This window comes from Pelophylax lessonae (genome assembly GCF_965119305.1).
Source record: "Pelophylax lessonae genome assembly, chromosome: 8".
NCBI classification, from domain to species: Eukaryota; Metazoa; Chordata; class Amphibia; order Anura; family Ranidae; genus Pelophylax; species Pelophylax lessonae.
This window is the reverse complement of record NC_138775.1, coordinates 12,785,166-12,807,216: the sequence shown is the minus strand read 5'-3', so window position 1 is coordinate 12,807,216 and position 22,051 is coordinate 12,785,166. Positions and strand designations below refer to the sequence as shown.

Sequence of the window (22,051 nt, the reverse complement as noted above, 5' to 3'; positions counted from 1 at the left end):
CAGAGAAAAAGCAAGCAAATGGCCGCATCTGGCCCCTGTGCCACCGTTTGGAGACCACTGGTCTAGGGGATGTGTTTTGGTATTTTATTTTTTGAAGAACTTTAACAAGATAGGGAACTTGGGCATTGGATAATTCAAAAAGCTCAGGAATTAGTATTTGGGCAACAGTCTTTTAGAAGCTAGTGTTGGACAGTCTAAGGCCCCACAGCTGAAGACCATGAGGCAAGTGTTTGAATTGGCTTCTGGTTACCCTAACACATTACCCAGTCCATACCAGTATAGATCCTAACACATCACCCAGTCCATACCAGTATAGATCCTAACACATTACCCAGTCCATACCAGTATAGATCCTAACACATCACCCAGTCCATACCAGTATAGATCCTAACACATTACCCAGTCCATACCAGTATAGATCCTAACACATCACCCAGTCCATACCAGTATAGATCCTAACACATTACCCAGTCCATACCAGTATAGATCCTAACACTTTACCCAGTCCATACCAGTATAGATCCTAACACATTACCTAGTCCATACCAGTATAGATCCTAACACATTAGCTAGTCCATACCAGTATAGATCCTAACACATCACCCAGTCCATACCAGTATAGATCCTAACACATTACCCAGTCCATACCAGTATAGATCCTAACACATCACCCAGTCCATACCAGTATAGATCCTAACACATCACCCAGTCCATACCAGTATAGATCCTAACACATTACCCAGTCCATACCAGTATAGATCCTAACACTTTACCCAGTCCATACCAGTATAGATCCTAACACATTAGCTAGTCCATACCAGTATAGATCCTAACACATCACCCAGTCCATACCAGTATAGATCCTAACACATTACCCAGTCCATACCAGTATAGATCCTAACACATCACCCAGTCCATACCAGTATAGATCCTAACACATCACCCAGTCCATACCAGTATAGATCCTAACACATTACCCAGTCCATACCAGTATAGATCCTAACACTTTACCCAGTCCATACCAGTATAGATCCTAACACATTAGCTAGTCCATACCAGTATAGATCCTAACACATCACCCAGTCCATACCAGTATAGATCCTAACACATTACCCAGTCCATACCAGTATAGATCCTAACACATCACCCAGTCTATACCAGTATAGATCCTAACACATTACCCAGTCCATACCAGTATAGATCCTAACACATCACCCAGTCCATACCAGTATAGATCCTAACACATTACCCAGTCCATACCAGTATAGATCCTAACACTTTACCCAGTCCATACCAGTATAGATCCTAACACATTACCTAGTCCATACCAGTATAGATCCTAACACATTAGCTAGTCCATACCAGTATAGATCCTAACACATTACCCAGTCCTTACCAGTATAGATCCTAACACATTACCCAGTCCATACCAGTATAGATCCTAACACATCACCCAGTCCATACCAGTATAGATCCTAACACATTACCCAGTCCATACCAGTATAGATCCTAACACATTACCCAGTCCATACCAGTATAGATCCTAACACATCGCTCAGTCCATACCAGTATAGATCCTAACACATTACCTAGTCCATACCAGTATAGATCCTAACACATTACCTAGTCCATACCAGTATAGATCCTAACACATTACCCAGTCCATACCAGTATAGATCCTAACACATTACCCAGTCCATACCAGTATAGATCCTAACACATTACCCAGTCCATACCAGTATAGATATCCAGTATGAGATTTTTGCCATTCAGATCTGATGTGTTTTCAAAGTGTTCCTTTAATTTTTTTTGAGCAGTGTAGCATACTATGTTTATATCATGCTGTGATAGTGTAATCCACACTTACCTCTTGCTATTAGAGTGCATAGGAGGTGCAGGGGACTGACTTGGTTTTGGGGTCTTTGGTGCAGCCTGTGAGTGTCAGTGCATCTCCCTCCCTGGAGCTCTTTATGTCAGGGTGACTACACTGGGCACCCATGGAGACCCTGACAGTGTACCCCCCCCCCCCCCCATAAAGAGGAATTGAAGTATGCTGAAGTTTGGATGGCGCAAAAAAGGGATAAGTATGGATGGCAGAGACTGAACTCCCTGTGCCAGGATATAACATGTTTCCTTCTTCTCCAACAGCCTGGTATGTACATTGCAGAAAGACGGCCTTCCGGATTCTGCGTCACCTGCGGATGTCGTCCTCACCATCAAAGAAAATCTAAAAGATGTCAATTATTACATAGATGGAAGTGCTACGGCTAGCGGGTTCACCTTTGTGGTAAGAAATCGCCCCCCCAACTGTCAGGGTTGCACAGTGTGGAGGGTGCCGGGTCACCTTTACCAGGGAAGGGGGAGACAGGACAGGCAATTGTACCCCATTAGATGCAGCTGACCTTCATGACAGGCAAGCTGGGAGGAGATACTTCACATTGCTATAGAGATACACAACTGTATGATGGGTTATTAATACATCTGTTGGCGCTTTTGGCTGCATCCGTTATGCGTTTTTTTTTTTTTTTTGCACACGTTTAAAAATAAATTTAGACCTGCTGATTACTTAAAACCCCCCAAAACAATATATATTTTCTAAAAGCAGCAGGGTTTTTTTCAGCGGGAACTCGGGGGAACGCAGTTCCGGCACCTCAGGGGGGTGCCAGAAGGTCTACTGATGCTGGCTGCTGGGGGATCTATTGTTGCTGGACGGGGATCTATGTTTGCATGGCTGGTAAAGGATCTTTTGATACTGAGGGTTAATTGTTGCTGGAAGGGATCTACTGTTGCTGGCTGCTAGAGAGTCTATTGATGCTGGCTGCTGGGAAATATTTTTCTGCTGCTGGGGCGGGGCGGGGCGGGGGGGGGGGTCTATTGCTGCTGGCTGTGGGGGATCTATTTTATAGCTTTTCTTGTTATCATAACCAAATTCCATACATTCCAATACAAAATTATACTTGGCTCTATATTCTCTAAAAGGGGCTGTACTGGAAGCTGGGTAGGGGGTGGGACCAAGGGTCAGTGCTCGGAGGTGGGTAGGGGTGGAACCAAGGGTTAGTGCTCAGAGATGGGTAGGGGGCGGAGACACAAAGTAACTTAGAAGGAGGAGTACTTGCACCTATTCTCTGAGAAAAAAAAAGCCCTGAAAAGCAGACACCCTAAAGAATAAAATGGCGGTAGTTCCAATTTTGTTTATGCTACAATATTACTGTAAAGGTCTAAGAAATGCAAAATTTCAGTTAAAATTACACTAAAGTTAATGTTAGGGCACACAAACACAAATTACCCAATTTTTTTTTTTTTACTAAAATCTAAAAGATGAGGTTGAGTTGAGTAAATTGATACCCGAAATGTCAAACCTTAAATTTTTGTGCATCTGTGAAATAGTGACAGATTTCAGTACCCTGTTTTTCTTTTAAAGCCCCCCCCCCCCCCCCTATAGGTCATCAGTTTGGAGACCACTGGTCTAGGGGATGCCTTTTGGTATTTTATTTCTTGAAGAACTTTAACAAGAGAGGGAACTTGGGCATTGGATAATTCAAAAAGCTCAGGAATTCGTTTTTAGGAGACAGTCTTTTAGTAGCTACTGTTGGGCAGTCTAAGGCCCCACAGCTAAAGACCATGAGGCAAGTCTTTGAATTGGCTTCTGGTTACCGTGTGCCAATGCACTACTGCCATAACCAAGTGTGGCTTTCAGTACACTTCCCAGTTGCAGGGATCATTTTTTAAGTGGAAGTAAACTCTCCTATCGTTTTCAGCCAAGGAAGCTGCCATCTTGGCTTATGTTTAACCACTTTAAGACCGGAAGGATTTGCCCCCTTAATGACCAGGCCATTTTTTGCGATTCGGCACTGCGTTACTTTAACGGACAATTGCGCGGTCGTGCGACGCTGTACCCAAATTAAATTGACGTCCTTTTTTCCCCACAAATAGAGCATTTACAAACTACGGGATAGTTTTATGGACTTTTTATTAATTTATTTTTTACTAATAATGGCGGCTATCAGCGATTTTTATCGGGACTGCGACATTGCGACAGACCGATTGGACCCCTAACTGACATTTGTGACACTTTTTGGGGACCAGTGACACTAATACAGTAATCAGTCCTAAATAATATGCACTGTTACTGAATAAATAACACTGGCAGGGAAGGGGTTAATACTGGGGGTGATCAAAGGGGTTAAATGTATGCCTTATGTGCTTGCTGACTGTGTGGGGGGGGGAGGGTTCTATGACAGGCACAGGGAGATCGAGGTTGTAGCTTAGCTGAAACTGCTGATCTCTCCCTGCCTGACAGAAGAGCCGCCTGCTTTGTTTACATAAGCAGGCGGGTCTTCTCTCGTTTTTTTCTACGATCGCGGGAGGGTAGCTCTCTGCTCTGGTCCCTCCTCACTCATTGGAGCTCTGAGCTGTGGATAGGTGGGGATGGGCCGGCTCAGGCTCTCAGCGGCTCCCTGAGAGGGTGAGCTGGGTGTCAGTCACCGCTCTCTGCTCTGCTCCCTCCTCACTCATTGGAGCTCTGAGCTGTGGAGGGGTGGGGTGGGGCTGGCTCAGGCTCTCAGCGGCTCACTGAGAGGGTGAGCTGGGTGTCAGTCCAGGCACTTGGCAGGTCCCAACTTCCAATATGGCGATGACGCGGTGCCTGGACCGACATCTGTGTGATGTCAGCAGAAAGCGGACTTCAGCCCGCTGTCTGCTGAAAATGGGTCACAGGAGTGCAGAACAAACTGGCTGTACATCGCCTATGGATCACAGGAGGGCAAACAAACTTTCCCCGTACTTCTCCTTTAAGGTCATTTGGTCAGTTCTTAGTGCCGGTTCACACATATGCAATGTGAGACATCACAATGCGATTTGCACCGCACTGCTATGGCAATCACATGCGATGTCTGTACAATGCGAATTCAGCCATACAGATTGCATGGCTGAATTTGCATCGCATTCGGGCCAAAGTCACGCAGGACCCTTTTTTTGGACCGCACCAGAATCGGATCGCATGGGTGTTCACACCTATGCGATCCGATTCCTGTCCGAACTGACAGTTCGCACAGCGGTATGTGTACTAATCTGGGGATGTCGTTAACTTTGTATTGACGACCCCCAGCAATTCACATATGACAGTGTGAACTGCCTGCGGGTCGGGTGCGATGCGGGGGGGGGGGGGGTAAATGTGTCCAGTCTTTGGGCCTTCTGGAACCCGGACACATGATTCTAAACCTGGACTGTCCGGGTGAATCTCAGACAGGTGGCAGCCCTGGAAGGAAGAGTCCACACTAATCTACCACACAGAATAAGTCACAAGTACATCTCTTAAATCTTGTGTTTCTACAGGAGCCGGTCTTGACCTCAGTCTCTCCATCCTTTGGACCTCTAGCTGGCGGATCCCTTTTGACACTGAAGGGGAAGGACCTGATGGCGGGGGAGTCTCAGCACGTCTATATTGGGGACACACTGTGCAGCATGTACATTGAGTGAGTAATGTAATATTGGGTTCATCCTGCTGAAGGTGGGATTCATGAGCATGGATGGTTGTGAGTGAGGACCTTTTCGAGGATCATGGATGGTTGTGAGTGAGGACCTTTTCGAGGATCATGGATGGTTGTGAGTGAGGACCTTTTCGAGGATCATGGATGGTTGTGAGTGAGGACCTTTTCGAGGAGCATGGATGGTTGTGAGTGAGGTCCTTTTCGAGGAGCATTGGATGGTTGTGATTGAGGACCTTTTCGAGGAGGATGGATGCTTGTGAGTGAGGACCTTTTTGAGGAGCATGGATGGTTGTGAGTGAGGACCTTTCGAGGAGCATGGATGGTTGTGAGTGAGGACCTTTTCGAGGAGCATGGATGGTTGTGAGTGAGGACCTTTTTGAGGAGCATGGATGGTTGTGAGTGAGGACCTTTTCGAGGAGCCTGGATGGTTGTGAGTGAGGACCTTTTCGAGAAGCATGAATGGTTGTGAGTGAGGACCTTTTCGAAGAGCATGGATGGTTGTGAGTGAGGACCTTTTCGAGGAGCATGGATGGTTGTGAGTGAGGACCTTTTCGAGGAGCATGGATGGTTGTGAGTGAGGACCTTTCGAGGAGCATTGGATGGTTGTGAGTGAGGACCTTTTCGGGGAACATTGGATGGTTGTGAGTGAGGACCTTTTCGAGGAGCATTGGATGGTTGTGAGTGAGGACCTTTTCGAGGAGCATGGATGGTTGTGAGTGAGGACCTTTTCGAGGAGCATGGATGGTTGTGAGTGAGGACCTTTCGAGGAGCATGGATGGTTGTGAGTGAGGACCTTTTCAAGGAGCATGGATGGTTGTGAGTGAGGACCTTTCGAGGAGCATGGATGGTTGTGAGTGAGGACCTTTTCGAGGAGCATGGATGGTTGTGAGTGAGGACCTTTCGAGGAGCATGGATGGTTGTGAGTGAGGACCTTTTCGAGGAGCATGGATGGTTGTGAGTGAGGACCTTTTCGAGGAGCATGGATGGTTGTGAGTGAGGACCTTTTCGAGGAGCATTGGATGGTTGTGAGTGAGGACCTTATCGCGGAGCATTGGATGGTTGTGAGTGAGGACCTTTTCGAGGAGCATGGATGGTTGTGAGTGAGGACCTTTTCGAGGATCATGGATGGTTGTGAGTGAGGACCTTTTTGAGGAGCATTGGATGGTTGTGAGTGAGGACCTTTTCGAGGAGCATGGATGGTTGTGAGCGAGGACCTTTTCGAGGAGCATTGGATGGTTGTGAGTGAGGACCTTTTCGAGGAGCATGGATGGTTGTGAGTGAGGACCTTTTCGAGGAGCATTGGATGGTTGTGAGTGAGGACCTTTTCGAGGAGCATGGATGGTTGTGAGTGAGGACCTTTTCGAGGATCATGGATGGTTGTGAGTGAGGACCTTTTCAAGGAGCATGGATGGTTGTGAGTGAGGACCTTTTTGAGGAGCATGGATGGTTGTGAGTGAGGACCTTTTCGAGGAGCATTGGATGGTCAGCCTACAATGGTGTGAAATTTGTTTTTAGAATCCAGCTTTCCTCTTTCAGGTCTTGTCCCATCGGTGACTTATGCTGTCAGTCTCCTCCTGCCACCTCCGTTGGACCAGTCAATATCACTCTTTGGTTGGACAAAGCTCAGCTCTCTTACATAGAACCATTCATGTACAAACCAAACCCGGTGGTCCATAGCATCCAACCTAACTGCAGTTTAGTACGGTGAGTTCCCAGAATTCTATTCCAGTATCACTCTCGTTAATTTGTTTGTTGTACCACCATTGCTTTTGAAGCCAACTTCCGTTTTCGGCAATTGTGGCCAATTTTGTGGATGACCTTCACTTGTATTGGCAGCAGAAGTCTCCGGTAATCACTTTGTGGGGATTATCTGATCAACTAGTTTGATTCTTTAGGCATTCAGGGCCTGGTTCACACTAGTGCCATTTCCGATGCAACTTGAGTGGCATGACAGTGGAAATCACATTCTTCTCTATGGTTCCCGTTCACATTAATGCAGCACAACACGGCGTGTATTTGAAAAAGGGGCCGGTGGTACGTTGACTTTAACCCCAAAAACTTCAATGGGAACACAACAGAAATGCACATAAATGCAACCAGGGTCTCCTTCCTCTACCAAAAAATAGACCCGTGCGGTTAGTTATAGCTTCGAATTGAAATTCGGACAAATTTTTCCGTATTTGGAAATTCGGATGTATCGGAGGAATAGTGTCCCATCACTGGTGTCAGTGGGAGGAATAGTGCCCCATCATTGGTGTCAGTGGGAGGAATAGCGCCCCATCATTGGTGTCAGTTGGAGGAATAGTGCCCCATCATTGATGTCAGTGGGATGAATAGTGCCCCATCATTGGTGTCAGTGGGAGGAATAGTGCCCCATCATTGGTGTCAGTGGGAGGAATAGTGCCCCATCATTGGTGTCAGTGGGAGGAATAGTGCCCCATCATTGGTGTCAGTGGGAGGATTAGTGCCCCATCATTGGTGTCAGTGGGAGGAATAGTGTCCCATCATTGGTGTCAGTGGGAGGAATAGTGCCCCATCATTGGTATCAATGGGAGGAATAGTGCCCCATCATTGGTGTCAGTGGGAGGAATAGTGCCCCATCATTGGTGTCAGTGGGAGGAATAGTGCCCCATCATTGGTGTCAGTGGGAGGAATAGTGCCCCATCATTGGTGTCAGTGGGAGGAATAGTGCCCCATCATTGGTGTCAGTGGGAGGAATTGTCTCCCATCACTGGTGTCATGGGGAGGAATTGTGGTCCATCATTGGTGTCACTGGGGCCCCATTTTTGGTGTCATTGGGAGGAATTGTGCTCCTTTCATTGGTGTCATTGTGCCTCATTGATGGTGTCATTGGGAGGAATTGTGCCCCTTTCATTGGTGTCATTGGGCCTCATTGTTGGTGTCAGTGGGAGAAATTGTGACCCATCATTGGTATCACTGGGCCCCATTGTTGGAATTATTGAGAGGAATTGTGCGCCATCATTGGTGTCATTGGACCCTATTGCTGGTGTCACAGGGAAAAATTGTCACTCATCGTTGGTGTCATTGGGAGGAACGGTGTCCCATTGTTAGTGTCAGAGGGGGGAATTTTGCCCCATCATTGGTGTCAGTGGAAGGAATTATGCTCCATTGTTGGTATTACTGAAAATTGTAAGTGGTCACCAGAACAGGAATCGAGGGGAAATCTTCCAATGGGGACACTAGTTCCTGTTTTAGCTTTGAGACAGGAAGTAAAGGGACTTCTACCCAATAGGACACAGAGATCAAAAAACTGACGGAGGTTACAACCCTCCCTTGTGCCTTGTTTACATTTGTGATGGTCTCAACTGTGGGTTTTTACCGCCCTCCAGCCGCCCCCCCCCCCCAAAGCTGCAAACGCAGCAGAGGGGGTCTATGTATGCTGCGTCTGCAATGCTTTACATTGTGACCTGTCACTGTCACAACTGAAAGAGGGCGCCTTGGGATTCAAGAGGTAGTGAGGAGGTGATTTAATGCCTTCTCAATGCCTGCCAAATGCCTTCTGAAGAGCAATCTGAACGAGGATTGCCCTTCAGAGGGCAACACAAGAGGGCCTCACACTATCCAAAATGAGGAAAAAAAGTATTGCCTTCAGTTTTACTTTAACAAATGATTGTATTCCAATGAATTGTTTCTTGTGTCTGGTCTCTGGAGGTGAGGGGGTTCAACATACGGCATTATGTCACATGATCACGTGATCGCATTACGTTGTGTTGTATTCTTGCAGCGTCATGTTATCATCGCATAAAGCTGAACTTTCTGTGATCTTATGTTTCCACTTCCCCTGAGTGATACATTGTTGCCCAACTCTGCTCCATGCCGTCCATATATGGGAGGAATCGGGGGAAGTGGGTGGATGATCTGTCTGTCTTTCTTACAGTGGATATAAAAAGTCTACACACCCCTGGTAAAATGTCAGATTTCTGTGATGTTAAAAAAATGAGACAAAGATAAATCATTTCAGAACTTTTTCCACCTTTAATGTGACCTTAAGTGCCGATTCACACATATGCGATGCAGGAACCCTACGAATCCACTGCAAGTTCCCGCATCGCATTCAACCCTGCTGCAGTATATTGTAACAAAGTTATACGTTTTTAATAAGTTATACATCTTTATTAACCGCTTCTGGACAGGAAGATTTCCCCCTTAATGATCAGGACATTTTTTGCGATTCGGCACTGCGTTAATTTAACGGACAATTGCGCGGTCGTGCGACGCTGTACCCAAATAAATTTGATGTCTTTTTTTCCCAACAAATAGAGATTTCTTTTGGTGGTATTTGGTCACCTCTGTGATTTTTTTTTTTTTTTTTCCGCTTTAAACAAAAAAAGAGCGACAATTCTGAAAAAAAAAAAAATATATATATATATATTTATCACATTCTGCTATATAACATTACCAAAAAAAAATAATTTAAAAATCAAAAATTTTCAACATTTTAGGCCAATTTTGTTTTCTGCTACATATTTTTGGTAAAAAGAAAATCGCAATAATCGTATTTTGATTGGTTTGCGCAAAAGTTATCGCATCTACAAACTAGGGAAAAGATTTATGTCATTGTTTATTATTTTACTAGTAATGGCGGCGATCTGTGATTGTTAGTGGGACTGCGACATTGTGGCGGACAGATCGGACCCCTAACTGACATTTTTGACACTTTTGGGGGGACCAGTGACATTACTACAGTAATCAATGCTAAACATATGCACTGCTACTGTAATAATGACACTGGCAGGGAAGGGGTTAACACTGTGGGTGATCAATGGGTTAAATGTGTACCTAGGGGGGAGTTTCTAACTGTATGGGGGCGTGGCTTATGGAATGACCACAGAGACCTGTGTTGCTACATAGAAGGATCACAGACGCTCTGTGATCATTCCAGGGAGAAGAACGGTCAGCTGTGTTTACAACAGCCAACCGTCCTTCTCTCTCAGCGGGGAGCTATCGCGGGTGTCAGGGGGCAATTGGAGCTGTCTGGCCCATGCATCAGAGTCCCTGCTGCCGAGTGGGAGCGGGAGCGCGCCGCCGGTGGCGCACGCTCGCCCCCTAGCTGCTGGCGCGTGACCGGTTCACGCAGGAGGGCTAGCCTGCTGCAGTAAATCGGCGGCGGGCGGTCCGGAAGCAGTTAAATATTATCTGAATTATATCTTATCTATAAGATACATAGTAACAAAGTTATCCATTATAAATCTTTATTAAATATTATCTTTATTATATCCTATCCATGAGATGCATAGTAAGAAAGTTACAAAGTCAATAAATACAAATGAACATTCAGTCCCGGTTCACACATATGCGAATCGCTGGGGGTGTCAATACAAAGTTAAGGACACCCCCAGATCAGTTCTCATATCGCATATCGTTTGGACATGAATCAGATCGCATAGGTGTGAACACACATGCGATCTGATTCTGGGCTATGGGGTAGAGTGACAAGACCAGTGCCGTGACAAGATCATCCAGCGCCCAGGGCAAAGATGCCAAACGGCGCCCCCTTCCCCCATTCATGATGTGTCATTTTAGAGGGTCCTACATTCAGTAAACCATTGCGCCCAGAGCAACCGTCCCTCCCGCCCATCCCTGGACATGACGGAAGCATTTTCTTACCAAGAAAAACATCCAAGTCTGGATACATTTTGGAAAAACGCATCTGAAGTCTCCCAAAAGCATGTGGGAAAATGTGTTCTGGTCTGATGAAACCAAAGTTGAACTTTTTGGCCAGAATTCCAAAAGATATGTTTGGCTCAAAAACAACACTACAGATGACCAAAAGAACACCATACCCACTGTGAAGCATGGTGGTGGCAGCGTCATGCTTTGGGGCTGTATTTCTTCAGCTGGAACAGGGGCCTTAGTCAAGGTAGAGGGAATTATGAACAGTTCCAAACACCAGTCAATGTCGGCACAAAACCTTCAGGCTTCTGATTGAAAGCTGAACAAGAAGAGGAACTTAATCTCTCAGCATGACAACCACCCAAAGCCAGTGGCGTAGCGTGGATTGTCAGCGCCCGGGGCAAGGCAAGCGGACCTTTAGTACTCCCCGAGTCCCTTCCTACAATAGTACTGACCAGCCTGATTCCTATACTGACCTACCAGTCCACTACGCTAACATACCTGATTCCTGTACTGGCCACTACACTGACCTACCTGTCCATGACACTGACCCTTACAATGACCTACCTGATTCCTACCTGACCACTACACTGCCCACTACACTACACTGCCCACTACACTGCCCACTACACAGAGGACACCACCGTGTCATCGAGCCCTTACAGGGGGGCGGGTCGGGGAGGATTGTGAGAGCTTAGAGGAGGCGGGACGGAGGCACATGCAGGGCTGACTTAGAAGACGGCAAGGCGGGCTCCAGAAGTGAGGCGGGGCTCTGCCACTGGCCAGCCCCGCTGCCGCACATGACAATGTTGGCCCAATCACAGGGCGCCGACCGGCCATCGTTTAGCCTGAAGATAGCAGGGGCTGAAGTGACACGCTAGGAAGAATTTTTAAAGTTTGCTAGAGTGACACTGACGTGGGATGCGCCCCCCCAAATGTTGCGCCCGGTGCGGTCGGCCCCCCCTGCACCCCCCACGCTACGCCACTGCCCAAAGCATTCATCCAAATCAACAAAGGAATGGCCGAGCCAGAAGAAAATTCAAGTTTTGGGATGGCCCAACCAGAGCCCAGACCTGAATCCCATTGAAAATCTGTCGGGTGATGTGAAGAGGGCTGTGCACAGGAGATGTCCTCGCAATCTGACAGATTTGGAGTGTTTTTGAAAAGAAGAGTGGGCAAATATTGCCAAGTCAGGATGTGACGTGCTGATAGACTCTGCTCTAATAACATCAAAAGGTGCTCCAACAAAGTATTCGTTTAAGGGTTTGCACACTTATGCAACCATATTATTTTAGTTTTTATTTCCCCCCCCCCCCCCCCCCCAAAAAAAAAAAAAAAAAAATTCAGTTTGTTTTTCCATTGAGTTGTACAGTTTATAGGTCATAATAAAGGTGGAAAAAGTTCTGAAATGATTTATCTTTGTCTTTTTTTTTTACATCACAGAAAGCTGAAATTTTACCAGGGGTGTGTAGACTTTTTATATCCACTGTATATCTCCTCTGTATGGATCTATGCATATCCTCCCTTCTGAGTCACCCCTTGACTCCGCCCCCCTACCCACCTCTGAGCACCGTCCCTTGGGTTTCACCTCCTACCCACCTCCCAGTACCGCCCCTTTTAGAGAATTAACTATAACAAGCTGGGCTTTTTTTCATCTGGAACGCAGTTCCGACACCTCCAGAACTGAATGTATGTAATGGCGAGGGTTGCTGTGGTGTGCTGGAGGGTCTATTGACGCTGGCTAATAGGGAATCTATTTTTGCAGAGGATGGGGGGTCTATTGTTGCTCATGGGGGATTTATTGTTGCTGGGGTGGGTCTTGTGTTGCTGGTGGGTCAGTTGTTGCTGGGAGGGATTTATTGTTCAGGAAGGGGTCTATGTTGCTGGCTGCTGAAGGGTCTATTGATGCTGGCTACTGGAGAATCTAGTGTTGCTGGAGGGGATCTATTTGCGCAGAGGGTCTATTGTTGCTGGGGAAGTCTGTTGTTGCTGGTGGGGTATCATGTTGCAGGGGGTCAATCATTACTGGAAGGGATCTAATGTTGAGGGATGGGTCTAATGCTGCTGGCTGCTGGAGAGTCTATTGAGGCTGGATGTTGGAAGTCCATTGTTGCAGGGGTGGATCTATTGTCCCTGGGGTGTCCATTGTTTCTAGATCTATTATATTGCCTTTCTTTTTTTTTTTTTTCCAGTTTTAGTTCAATCTTTGTTTATTGAAAAAGAAAGAGAACAAAAACTTTTGTTTTACAGAGCAGAAAACAAGAATAAAGAAAACGTACAGATAAGTCAATCACAGTATACATCAGTAGTCAATAAAGGTGCATGCCTCACATTAACCACTTAAGCTCTGGAAGATTTTACCCCCTTCCTGACCAGGGCCTATTTTGCGATTCGGCACTGCGTAACTTTAATGGACAATTGCGCGGTCGTGCGACGCTGTACCTAAACTAATTTGACGTCCTTTTTTTCCCTCAAACAGAGCTTTCTTTTGGTGGTATTTGATCACCTGTGCGAATTTTTTGATCATGCGCTATAAACAAAAAAGAGCGACAGTTTTGCAAAAATAATATTTTTCTAATTTTTTTATATGAAATTCCCCCCCAAAAAATGTAAAAATCTAAATTTTTTAACATTTTAGGCCAATTTGTTTTATGCTACATATTTTTGGTAAAAAAAAGCGTATTTTGATTGGTTTGCGCAAAAGTTAGTGCGTTTACTAACTAAGGGAAAGGTTTTTGTAATTTTTTTTTTTTTAAGGCGTAATGGCGGCGATCTGCGATTTTTTTTTTTTTTTTTTTTTTTTGCGGCACTGCAACATTGCGGCGGACAGATCGGACCCTTGACTGACGTTTTTGACATTTTTGGGGTTACCAGTGACATTACTACAGTAATCAGTGCTATACATATGCACTGTTACTGTAAAATGACACTGGCAGTGAATGGGTTAACTTTTTTTGAGAGGGAGGGGTTAAGTGTGTCCCTAGGGGCGTGATTCTAACTGTGATTGGCTGTGGCTTGATGTGTAGGAACAGTGATCAACGGTCCTACATAGTAGAACCGTATGATCACCATTCCTACACAGGGGAGAATGACAGGCGGCTGTGTTTACATTAGCCGCCTGCCTTTCTCCCGCTCTAGCGGACGATCCAGCCGGGCACACGCGCGGGGGAGTCCGTGACCGAGCGGGAGCGCGCCTCTGGCGGCGTGCGCTCGCTCCCCAGAGCCTCACAGGCTAGTGACGTACCGGTGCGTCACTTTGCCTGTGAGGGGCTGACCGCCGCAGTATGTGTACTTGCGGCGGTCGGCAAGTGGTTAAAACCTCCAGGTCCACAAGGGCCCAAGCGGAGATAAGTGGTATAGAACCTATCATATCCCAGGAGGGTACATGTCAGCTGTGGCAGAGAAACAAATAACAACAATAGTAGAAAACTCGCTATGGCGGGTATCAAAATTAGAGAGGTAATCAAGTATTGAGGTCAGTGGTTCATAACAAGGCACTGTGCCGGGTAAAGCTGAGGAGCAACATGTGAAAACATAGGAAAGACAACAGTCATAGTCAATGACAGATCTGTAGGGACATAGAAGAAAAACAAAGCAAGGGACTGCAGAAGCGGAAAGAGAAGCGAGGAAGGACCAGTAAGTACAAGTAGGGGAGATAGAGATCAGAAGGGGGCCGCGTACATCCCACTATGTTCCACCGGCACCAGGTAACACTGGAACATCAATCCAGGACTTGAAGGCATCCGAACACCGGGAACATGTCCCAGGACATCCACGTGGCGGAGAACCGTTCCTCCTTGCCCCCCTCCCATGCCAGCAAATTCTCCATGTCTCTAATTTTATCCAACTCCAGGGTCCACTCCAACCTAGAGGGTACATGGGTAGTTTTCCAATGTCTGGGGATCACAGCCATGACAGCTGCCAAGAAGAACCTGAAAACATCCCTCTTAATTGAGCGGAAGGAACCAGGCACCAGAGACAACAAGGCCACTTCTGGTGTGATATTGCCTTTCTTATTATCGTTATGCCCTAAAAGGGGTGGTACTGGGAGGTGGGTAAGAGGTGAAACATAGGAACAATGCTCGGAGGTGGGGTAGGGGATGGAGTCAAGGGGTGACTCAGAAGGGAGGAGTTCCTGCACCTACTCTCTGAGAAAAAAAGCCCTGATAACAAGAAAGGCAATATAATAGATCTAGAAACAATGGACACCCCCGCGACAATAGGTCCACCCCAGCAACAATGGACTTCCAATATCCAGCCTCAATAGACTCTCCAGCAGCATTAGACCCCTCCCCCAACAGTAGATCCCTCCCAGCAATGATTGATTCTCTGCAACATGATACCCCACCAGCAACAATAGACCCTCTGCGCAAATAGATCCCCTCCAGAAACAAATAGATCCCCTCCATCAACACTATATTCCCCAGTAGCCAGCATCAATAGACCCCTTCCTCAACAATAAATCCCTCCCAGCAACAACTGACCCCCCAGCAACAACTGACCCACCAGCAACATAAGACCCACCCAAGCAACAAAAGACCCCCGTGCTCCGCAAAAATAGATCACCTCCAGCAACAATAGATTCCCTATTAGCCAGCATCAACAGACCCTCCAGCACACCCCAGCACCCCATACATTACATACATTCAGTTCTGGAGGTGCCGGAACTGCGTTCCCCCATGTTGCCACTGAAAAAAAGCCCTGTATCTATGTATCAGAAGGATATCTCCTCTGTATGTATCAATCTATGTATCAGAAGCATATCTCCTCTGTATGTATCAATCTATGTATCAGAAGCATATCTCCTCTGTATGTATCAATCTATGTATGGGAAGGATATCTCCTCTGTATCTATCTATGTATTGGAAGGATATTTCCTCTGTATCTATCTATGTATTGGAAGGATATCTCCTCTGTATCTATCTATGTATCGGAAGTATATCTCCTCTCTATGTATCTATGTATCGGAAGCATATCTCCTCTGTATCTATCTATGTATCGGAAGCATATCTCCTCTGTATCTATCTATGTATCGGAAGGATATCTCCTCTGTATCTATCTATGTATCGGAAGGATATCTCCTCTGTATCTATCTATGTATCGGAAGCATATCTCCTCTGTATCTATCTATGTATCGGAAGGATATCTCCTCTGTATCTATCTATGTATCGGAAGGATATCTCCTCTGTATCTATCTATGTATCGGAAGCATATCTCCTCTGTATCTATCTATGTATCGGAAGCATATCTCCTCTGTATCTATCTATGTATCGGAAGCATATCTCCTCTGTATCTATCTATGTATCGGAAGCATATCTCCTCTGTATCTATCTATGTATCGGAAGGATATCTCCTCTGTATCTATCTATGTATCGGAAGCATATCTCCTCTGTATCTATCTATGTATCGGAAGGATATCTCCTCTGTATCTATCTATGTATCGGAAGGATATCTCCTCTGAATCTATCTATGTATCGGAAGGATATCTCCTCTGTATGTATGTATCTATGTATCGGAAGGATATCTCCTCTGTATCTATCTATGTATCGGAAGGATATCTCCTCTGTATCTATCTATGTATCGGAAGGATATCTCCTCTGTATCTATCTATGTATCGGAAGGATATTGCCTCTGTATCTATGTATCCGAAGGATATCTCCCATGTATCTATGTATCGGAAGCATATCTCCTCTTTATGTATCTATCTATGTATCGGAAGGATAAAACTTCTATATACTGGCAGCGAGAAGAAAATCTCTGTAATAAGGGATTTCTCTAGATACCAGGTTACCATGGAAACTGGCAGAATTCACAAGTGGTTTGAAACTTTTAGAACTAAAAATGAAGGAAGGGTTTTTCTCCCAGACCGGCTCGGCTGATTTGCAGGAAAAAAATCTGACAGTTTTATGCATGAGCTGCTTATTAACCGTCACCCCCCCATCTCCGTTCCAGGGGGACGTCCATCACCATTCAGGGAGCCAACTTGGATTCCATCTCCAACGTCACCGTCTCATTCCTAGGCATGAAGAAGGTCAGTGTATGGTGCTAACCTGTGGAAAAAAAGGGGTGCATAAACTGCGCTAACCAATCAAGTGTATAAGCTGCTGACACAAACAACTGATAAAAAGGTTGATGCAAAGGAAAATAAAATAAAAGTGCAGCGCTAATGGGTAAGGAACTGCAACAGTTCTCAATACAAACAAATAAAATGACATATGTGATTCACATATGTCATATATTCACACTGCCGCGACCAGAAAGTCGCCTCATAAGGGGCGACTTGTTAGCGCGACTTTCAGCGCGACTTGTATGATAGACGACTTTGTACGACTTTGTATTTGGCAAATCAGAATATGATGGCTCTGGGTCAGGCTCAATCACACAAAAAAAAGTTCTTAAAAATTGTGGTTTTTGATAGAGAGACAATTATTGAAAAAATTATTGAGAAAAAAATTAGATTTCTTTGGATTTAGTGTCTGGGGGGTCTAAAAAGTGTCCCTGTGAAGTTTCAGCTCTGTAGCATGTCCAGAACCAGAAGAAAAAAAAGATAATTTTTCTTAGAATTTTTAGTAGCACAGGGATAGGGCTCCGCTCCTTTCACACCTGGGCGTTTTTGTTTCAGGCATTTATTGGGCATTTTTTGGGCGTCTTTGGAGGCAGGCATAACATCTGAACTTCTGTGTAGGGGTATATATACACACACACATATATATGTATATATACACATACACACATATAGGTGTGAAAGTAGCGGAACCCTATCCCTGCAAATAATTTCATTAGCGCAGGGATGGGGTTCCTATTCTAAGAAAAATTATCGTTTTTTTCTGGTTCTGGAGTCCAGTGGGGAATGTGGGGAATGCCTGGCTAATAAATTTCCTTCTTCTTCATGGAAAGTCGGATCACAAGTCGCTTCAAATAAGATATGGAGGCGACTTCCATTGGTCTATGAGACAAGTCGGATACAAGTCGCCTCAAAGTAGTACAGGACCCTTTTCTGAAGTCGGAGCGACTTCAGTAGTGCCGATTAAGACGGCACTCATTGATTAACATTGCTTTTGTTATGTCAAGCGACTTGGGGTGACTTGAGGGCAGACAAGTCGCCTGACAAGTCGCAGCAGTGTGAATGGACTCTAAATGTGAAAATCTGTAACTGAATACAATTAAAAAAGTCCATATAGAGTTCACAATGGTAAGTGCACGTGGAGTAATCCAAAACAGGGAGGTGAATCTTGATACTGATATCCCATCACCAACACCAAAATAAAATTGCGCTCACCAGATGCTGTTGACCCTGAATACCATATAGTCTCCCAGGTGTATATCCAGCAGGGTAGGTAGAAAGGATCACTCACAGAAATCCAGACCCATGTGGAAATAAACCAAAGGAAACCGACATAGTGTAAAACCCAAATAAAAAGTTTATTAAAAAAGGGGAATAACACTCACAAAATTTCCAACGGGTCCTGTAGCACTGCATGGACCGCGACGGACCGCGACTTGTCAGGCTGACAAGTCGCCTGACAAGTCGCGGTAGTGTGAATGGAGCCTTAGTGCTGCACTTTTATTTTCTTATGGTGCTAACCTGTATGTTGTGTTCTGATCAAGTTCCAAATCTGTGCCAGACCACAAATGGATTATTCCTTAAAGCGAAACCCCTCCAAAGAACAAATCATCTAATAAATATTTAATCACCGACCTTATTACCAACATGCCAGATACATAGAAACCCATCCCAATAAAACACTTAAAGCTGAACTCCAGGCACAAAAAAACTTTCATTTAGATAAATTCCCCAATAGCCACAAAGGATATAAATCCACCTTGTGTGCACCAAATACTATACAAACCCAGATATTACCTTTATAAAAGTGGGCTGTACATAGCTTGTGCAGAAAGCAGAGCTGTGGGAAGGGCCCAGCAGAATCCACCTGCTACACTTATGGGTGCTCAACCGGGGGCGCTCCAGCTGTTGTAGAACTTCAAGTCTCATTATGCCTCTGCCTATGGGAGTCATGATTTTAACTGTCAGTCTTACAATGCCCCAGGGGACTTTTTAGTTCTGCAACAGCTGGAGGGGCACAGGTTGAGCACCAATGGAGGTTGCCTGCAAGCAACAACAGGAGGGGGGTGGAGACAAGACCAGTCACCCTGCACAAGGAGAGAGCAGAGCTATTGGAGGGGCCCAGCAGGCTCCACCTACTACAGGCTGCAGGCAGAGACTACAGTAGGGGGCAGAGACAAAACCAGTCACCCTGCACAAGGAGACAGAGCAGAGCTGTGGGAGGGGCCCAAGATGCTACACCCATTATAGGCTGGCTGCAGGCAACTACAGGAGGGGGTGGAGACCAGACAAGTCACCCTGCACAAGAAGAGAGAGCAGAGCTGTGGGAGGGGCTGAGCAGGCTCCACCCACTACAGGCTGCCTGCAGGCAACTACACCAGGGACCTTGACTAGACCATTCTCCCTGCACAAGGAGAGAACAGAGCTATTGGAGGGGCCCAGCAGGCTCCACCCACTACAGACTGCAGGCAGAGACTACAGTAGGGAGCGGAGACCAGACCAGTCACCCTGCACAAGCAGGAGGCAGAGCTGTGGGAGGGGCCCAGTGGACTCCACCCTGTACAAGCTGCCTGCAGGCAACTACGGGAGGGGGTAGAGACAAGACCAGTCACCCTGCACAACGAGAGAGCAGAGCTATGGGAGTGGCCCAGCAGGCTCCACCCACTACAGGCTGCAGGCAGACACTACAGCAGGAGGCAGAGACAAGACCAGTCACCCTGCACAAGGAGAGAGCAGAGCTGTGGGAGGGGCCCAAGATGCTACACCCACTATATGCTGGCTGCAGGCAATTACGGAGGTGGAGACCAGACCAGTCTCCCCACACAAGGAGAGAGAGCAGAGCTGTGGGAGGGGCTGAGCAGGCTCCACCCACTACAGGCTGCCTGCAGGCAACTACAGGAGGGGCCATGACTAGACCAGTCTCCCTGCACAAGAAGAGAGCAGAGCTATTGGAGGGGCCCAGCAGGCTCCACCCACTACAGACTGCAGGCAGAGACTACAGCAGGGGGCGGAGACAAGACCAGTCACCCTGCACAAGGAGAGAGCAGAGCTGTGGGAGGGTCCCAGCAGGCTCCACCTGCTACAGGCTGCCTGCAGAAAAATACAAAATGGGGGTGGAGACGAGACCAGTCTCCCCGCACAAGGAGAGAGTACAGCAGTAAGCGGTTTTTATTATAGGAATAGGAAATCTCACACTGGATTACGGCACAGATCTGGAAGAAATACACAAAGATCACCGAGATTCAGGAAGAATTCACACAATTAATGTATTTAGACAAGGTTTGCTTATCCCAGAGGTTAACTTTAAACCAGATAATGACTGTGTACAATTAATTAAATTGCACAGTCCCACCAATCACACAGTCCCCTCTTCCCATCAGAGCCCTACCTTTTGGCCACAGCAGGGGGCAGGCTGTGGAAGAAGAGGTCTGTAAGGGGGGACTTCTATCCTTTCCCGAATGCCGGGGTGGCCCTGCATGCCGCTTGCCCTGGAATCTGGATCAGTCATATGTTGCCACTGTGCAGGCAGTCCGGCTGCTAATACCATAACAAAAAACAACGCTATGGGGTTGATTTACTGGAAAACTGGAGAGTGTAAAATCTGGTGCAGCTGTGCATGGTAGCCAATCCGCTTCTAACTTCAGCTTGTTCAATTAAGCTTTGACAAATGAACCTGGAAGCTGATTGATCTCTATGCAGAACTGCACTCGATTTTGCACTCTCCAGTTTCAGTAAATCAACCTCTATGTGTCCCGCCCTAGGGTGTCATTAGTTGTGTTGGTAGTGGCGGCGACTAGCCCACTCATATTATGGCAACACATAACGCTGATCCAGGGAAAACAATGTCATGTGCTTGCGGCACCCCAGGGGAACCCAAATGGTACTCTAAGGTTGAGAAACATTGACTTAGCTGCGGTCTGAGGCCTTAGTGTGAGGTGGATATTATTTAATGTATTCCATTTCTGAGGAACGGTATATTAACATGATGTACATAAACTGATATATTCTGTCTGCAGGTGTGTAACGGGTCCTTTTCTCCAAACCGCATCATCTGCTCCACCCCAACATTGATATACAATAAGGACGTATACGGGACCCTTGGTGTACAAATGGATGGGTACTCCTACAACCATTCAAAGATGTTCCCATACTTCAAAGACTACACTGTCCACATTTTTGAGACTGAGGGCCGTCTCTTTAAGCTGAAGAAAGGGGACACGGAGATAAGTACCCATGTACGAACATGAAAAACAAAAGAAAAATAACCATGAAAAAGCCCCGGTAAATTTAGGTCAGGGGTCTCCAAACTTACTAAACAAAGGGCCAGTTTACTGTCCTTCAGACCTTAGGAGGGCTGCACTGTGGGCCAGTGGGGGTGAAAAATGCCTCATCTTTGGTATTATGGGAGGAATAGTGCCCCATCCTTGGCGTCAGTGGGAGGAATAGTGCCCCATCATTGGTGTCAGTGGGATGAATAGTGTCCCATCATTGGTGTCAGTGGAAGGAATAGTGCCCCATCATTGGTGTCAGTGGGAGGAATAGTGCCCCATCATTGGTGTCAGTGGAAGGAATAGTGCCCCATCCTTGGCGTCAGTGGGAGGAATAGTGCCCCATCCTTGGTGTCAGTGGGAGGAATAGTGCCCCATCCTTGGTGTCAGGGGGAGGAATAGTGCGCTATCATTGGTGTCAGTGGGAGGAATAGTGCTCCATCCTTGCCTTCAGTGGGAGGAATAGTGCCCCATCCTTGGTGTCTATGGGAGGAATAGGGCCCCATCCTTGGCGTCAGTAGGAGAAATAGTGCCCCATCTTTGGCATCAGTGGGAAAAATAGTGCCCCATCCTTGGCGTCAGTGGGAGAAATGGTG

The 22,051-nt window shown here is 46.3% G+C and overlaps 1 protein-coding gene and 1 long non-coding RNA gene across 3 annotated transcripts in view; one reads left to right on the top strand and one right to left on the bottom strand.

Annotated features, from left to right (window-relative positions):
• MST1R (macrophage stimulating 1 receptor) overlaps nucleotides 1-22,051 on the top strand; it is a 107,999-nt gene that overhangs the window by 50,797 nt on the left and 35,151 nt on the right. For both annotated transcript variants that reach the window (XM_082265291.1, XM_082265292.1), the window contains exons 8-12: nucleotides 2,149-2,287; nucleotides 5,335-5,474; nucleotides 7,026-7,193; nucleotides 17,076-17,154; nucleotides 21,204-21,422. In XM_082265291.1, the coding sequence (XP_082121417.1) occupies nucleotides 2,149-2,287; nucleotides 5,335-5,474; nucleotides 7,026-7,193; nucleotides 17,076-17,154; nucleotides 21,204-21,422 (745 nt within the window). The remainder of the gene's footprint in view (nucleotides 1-2,148; nucleotides 2,288-5,334; nucleotides 5,475-7,025; nucleotides 7,194-17,075; nucleotides 17,155-21,203; nucleotides 21,423-22,051) is intronic.
• Nucleotides 3,977-22,051, bottom strand: part of LOC309561410 — a 33,907-nt gene continuing 15,832 nt past the window's right edge. Inside the window, exon 2 of the long non-coding RNA XR_014225563.1 lies at nucleotides 3,977-4,129. This is a non-coding gene — a long non-coding RNA (uncharacterized lncRNA). The remainder of the gene's footprint in view (nucleotides 4,130-22,051) is intronic.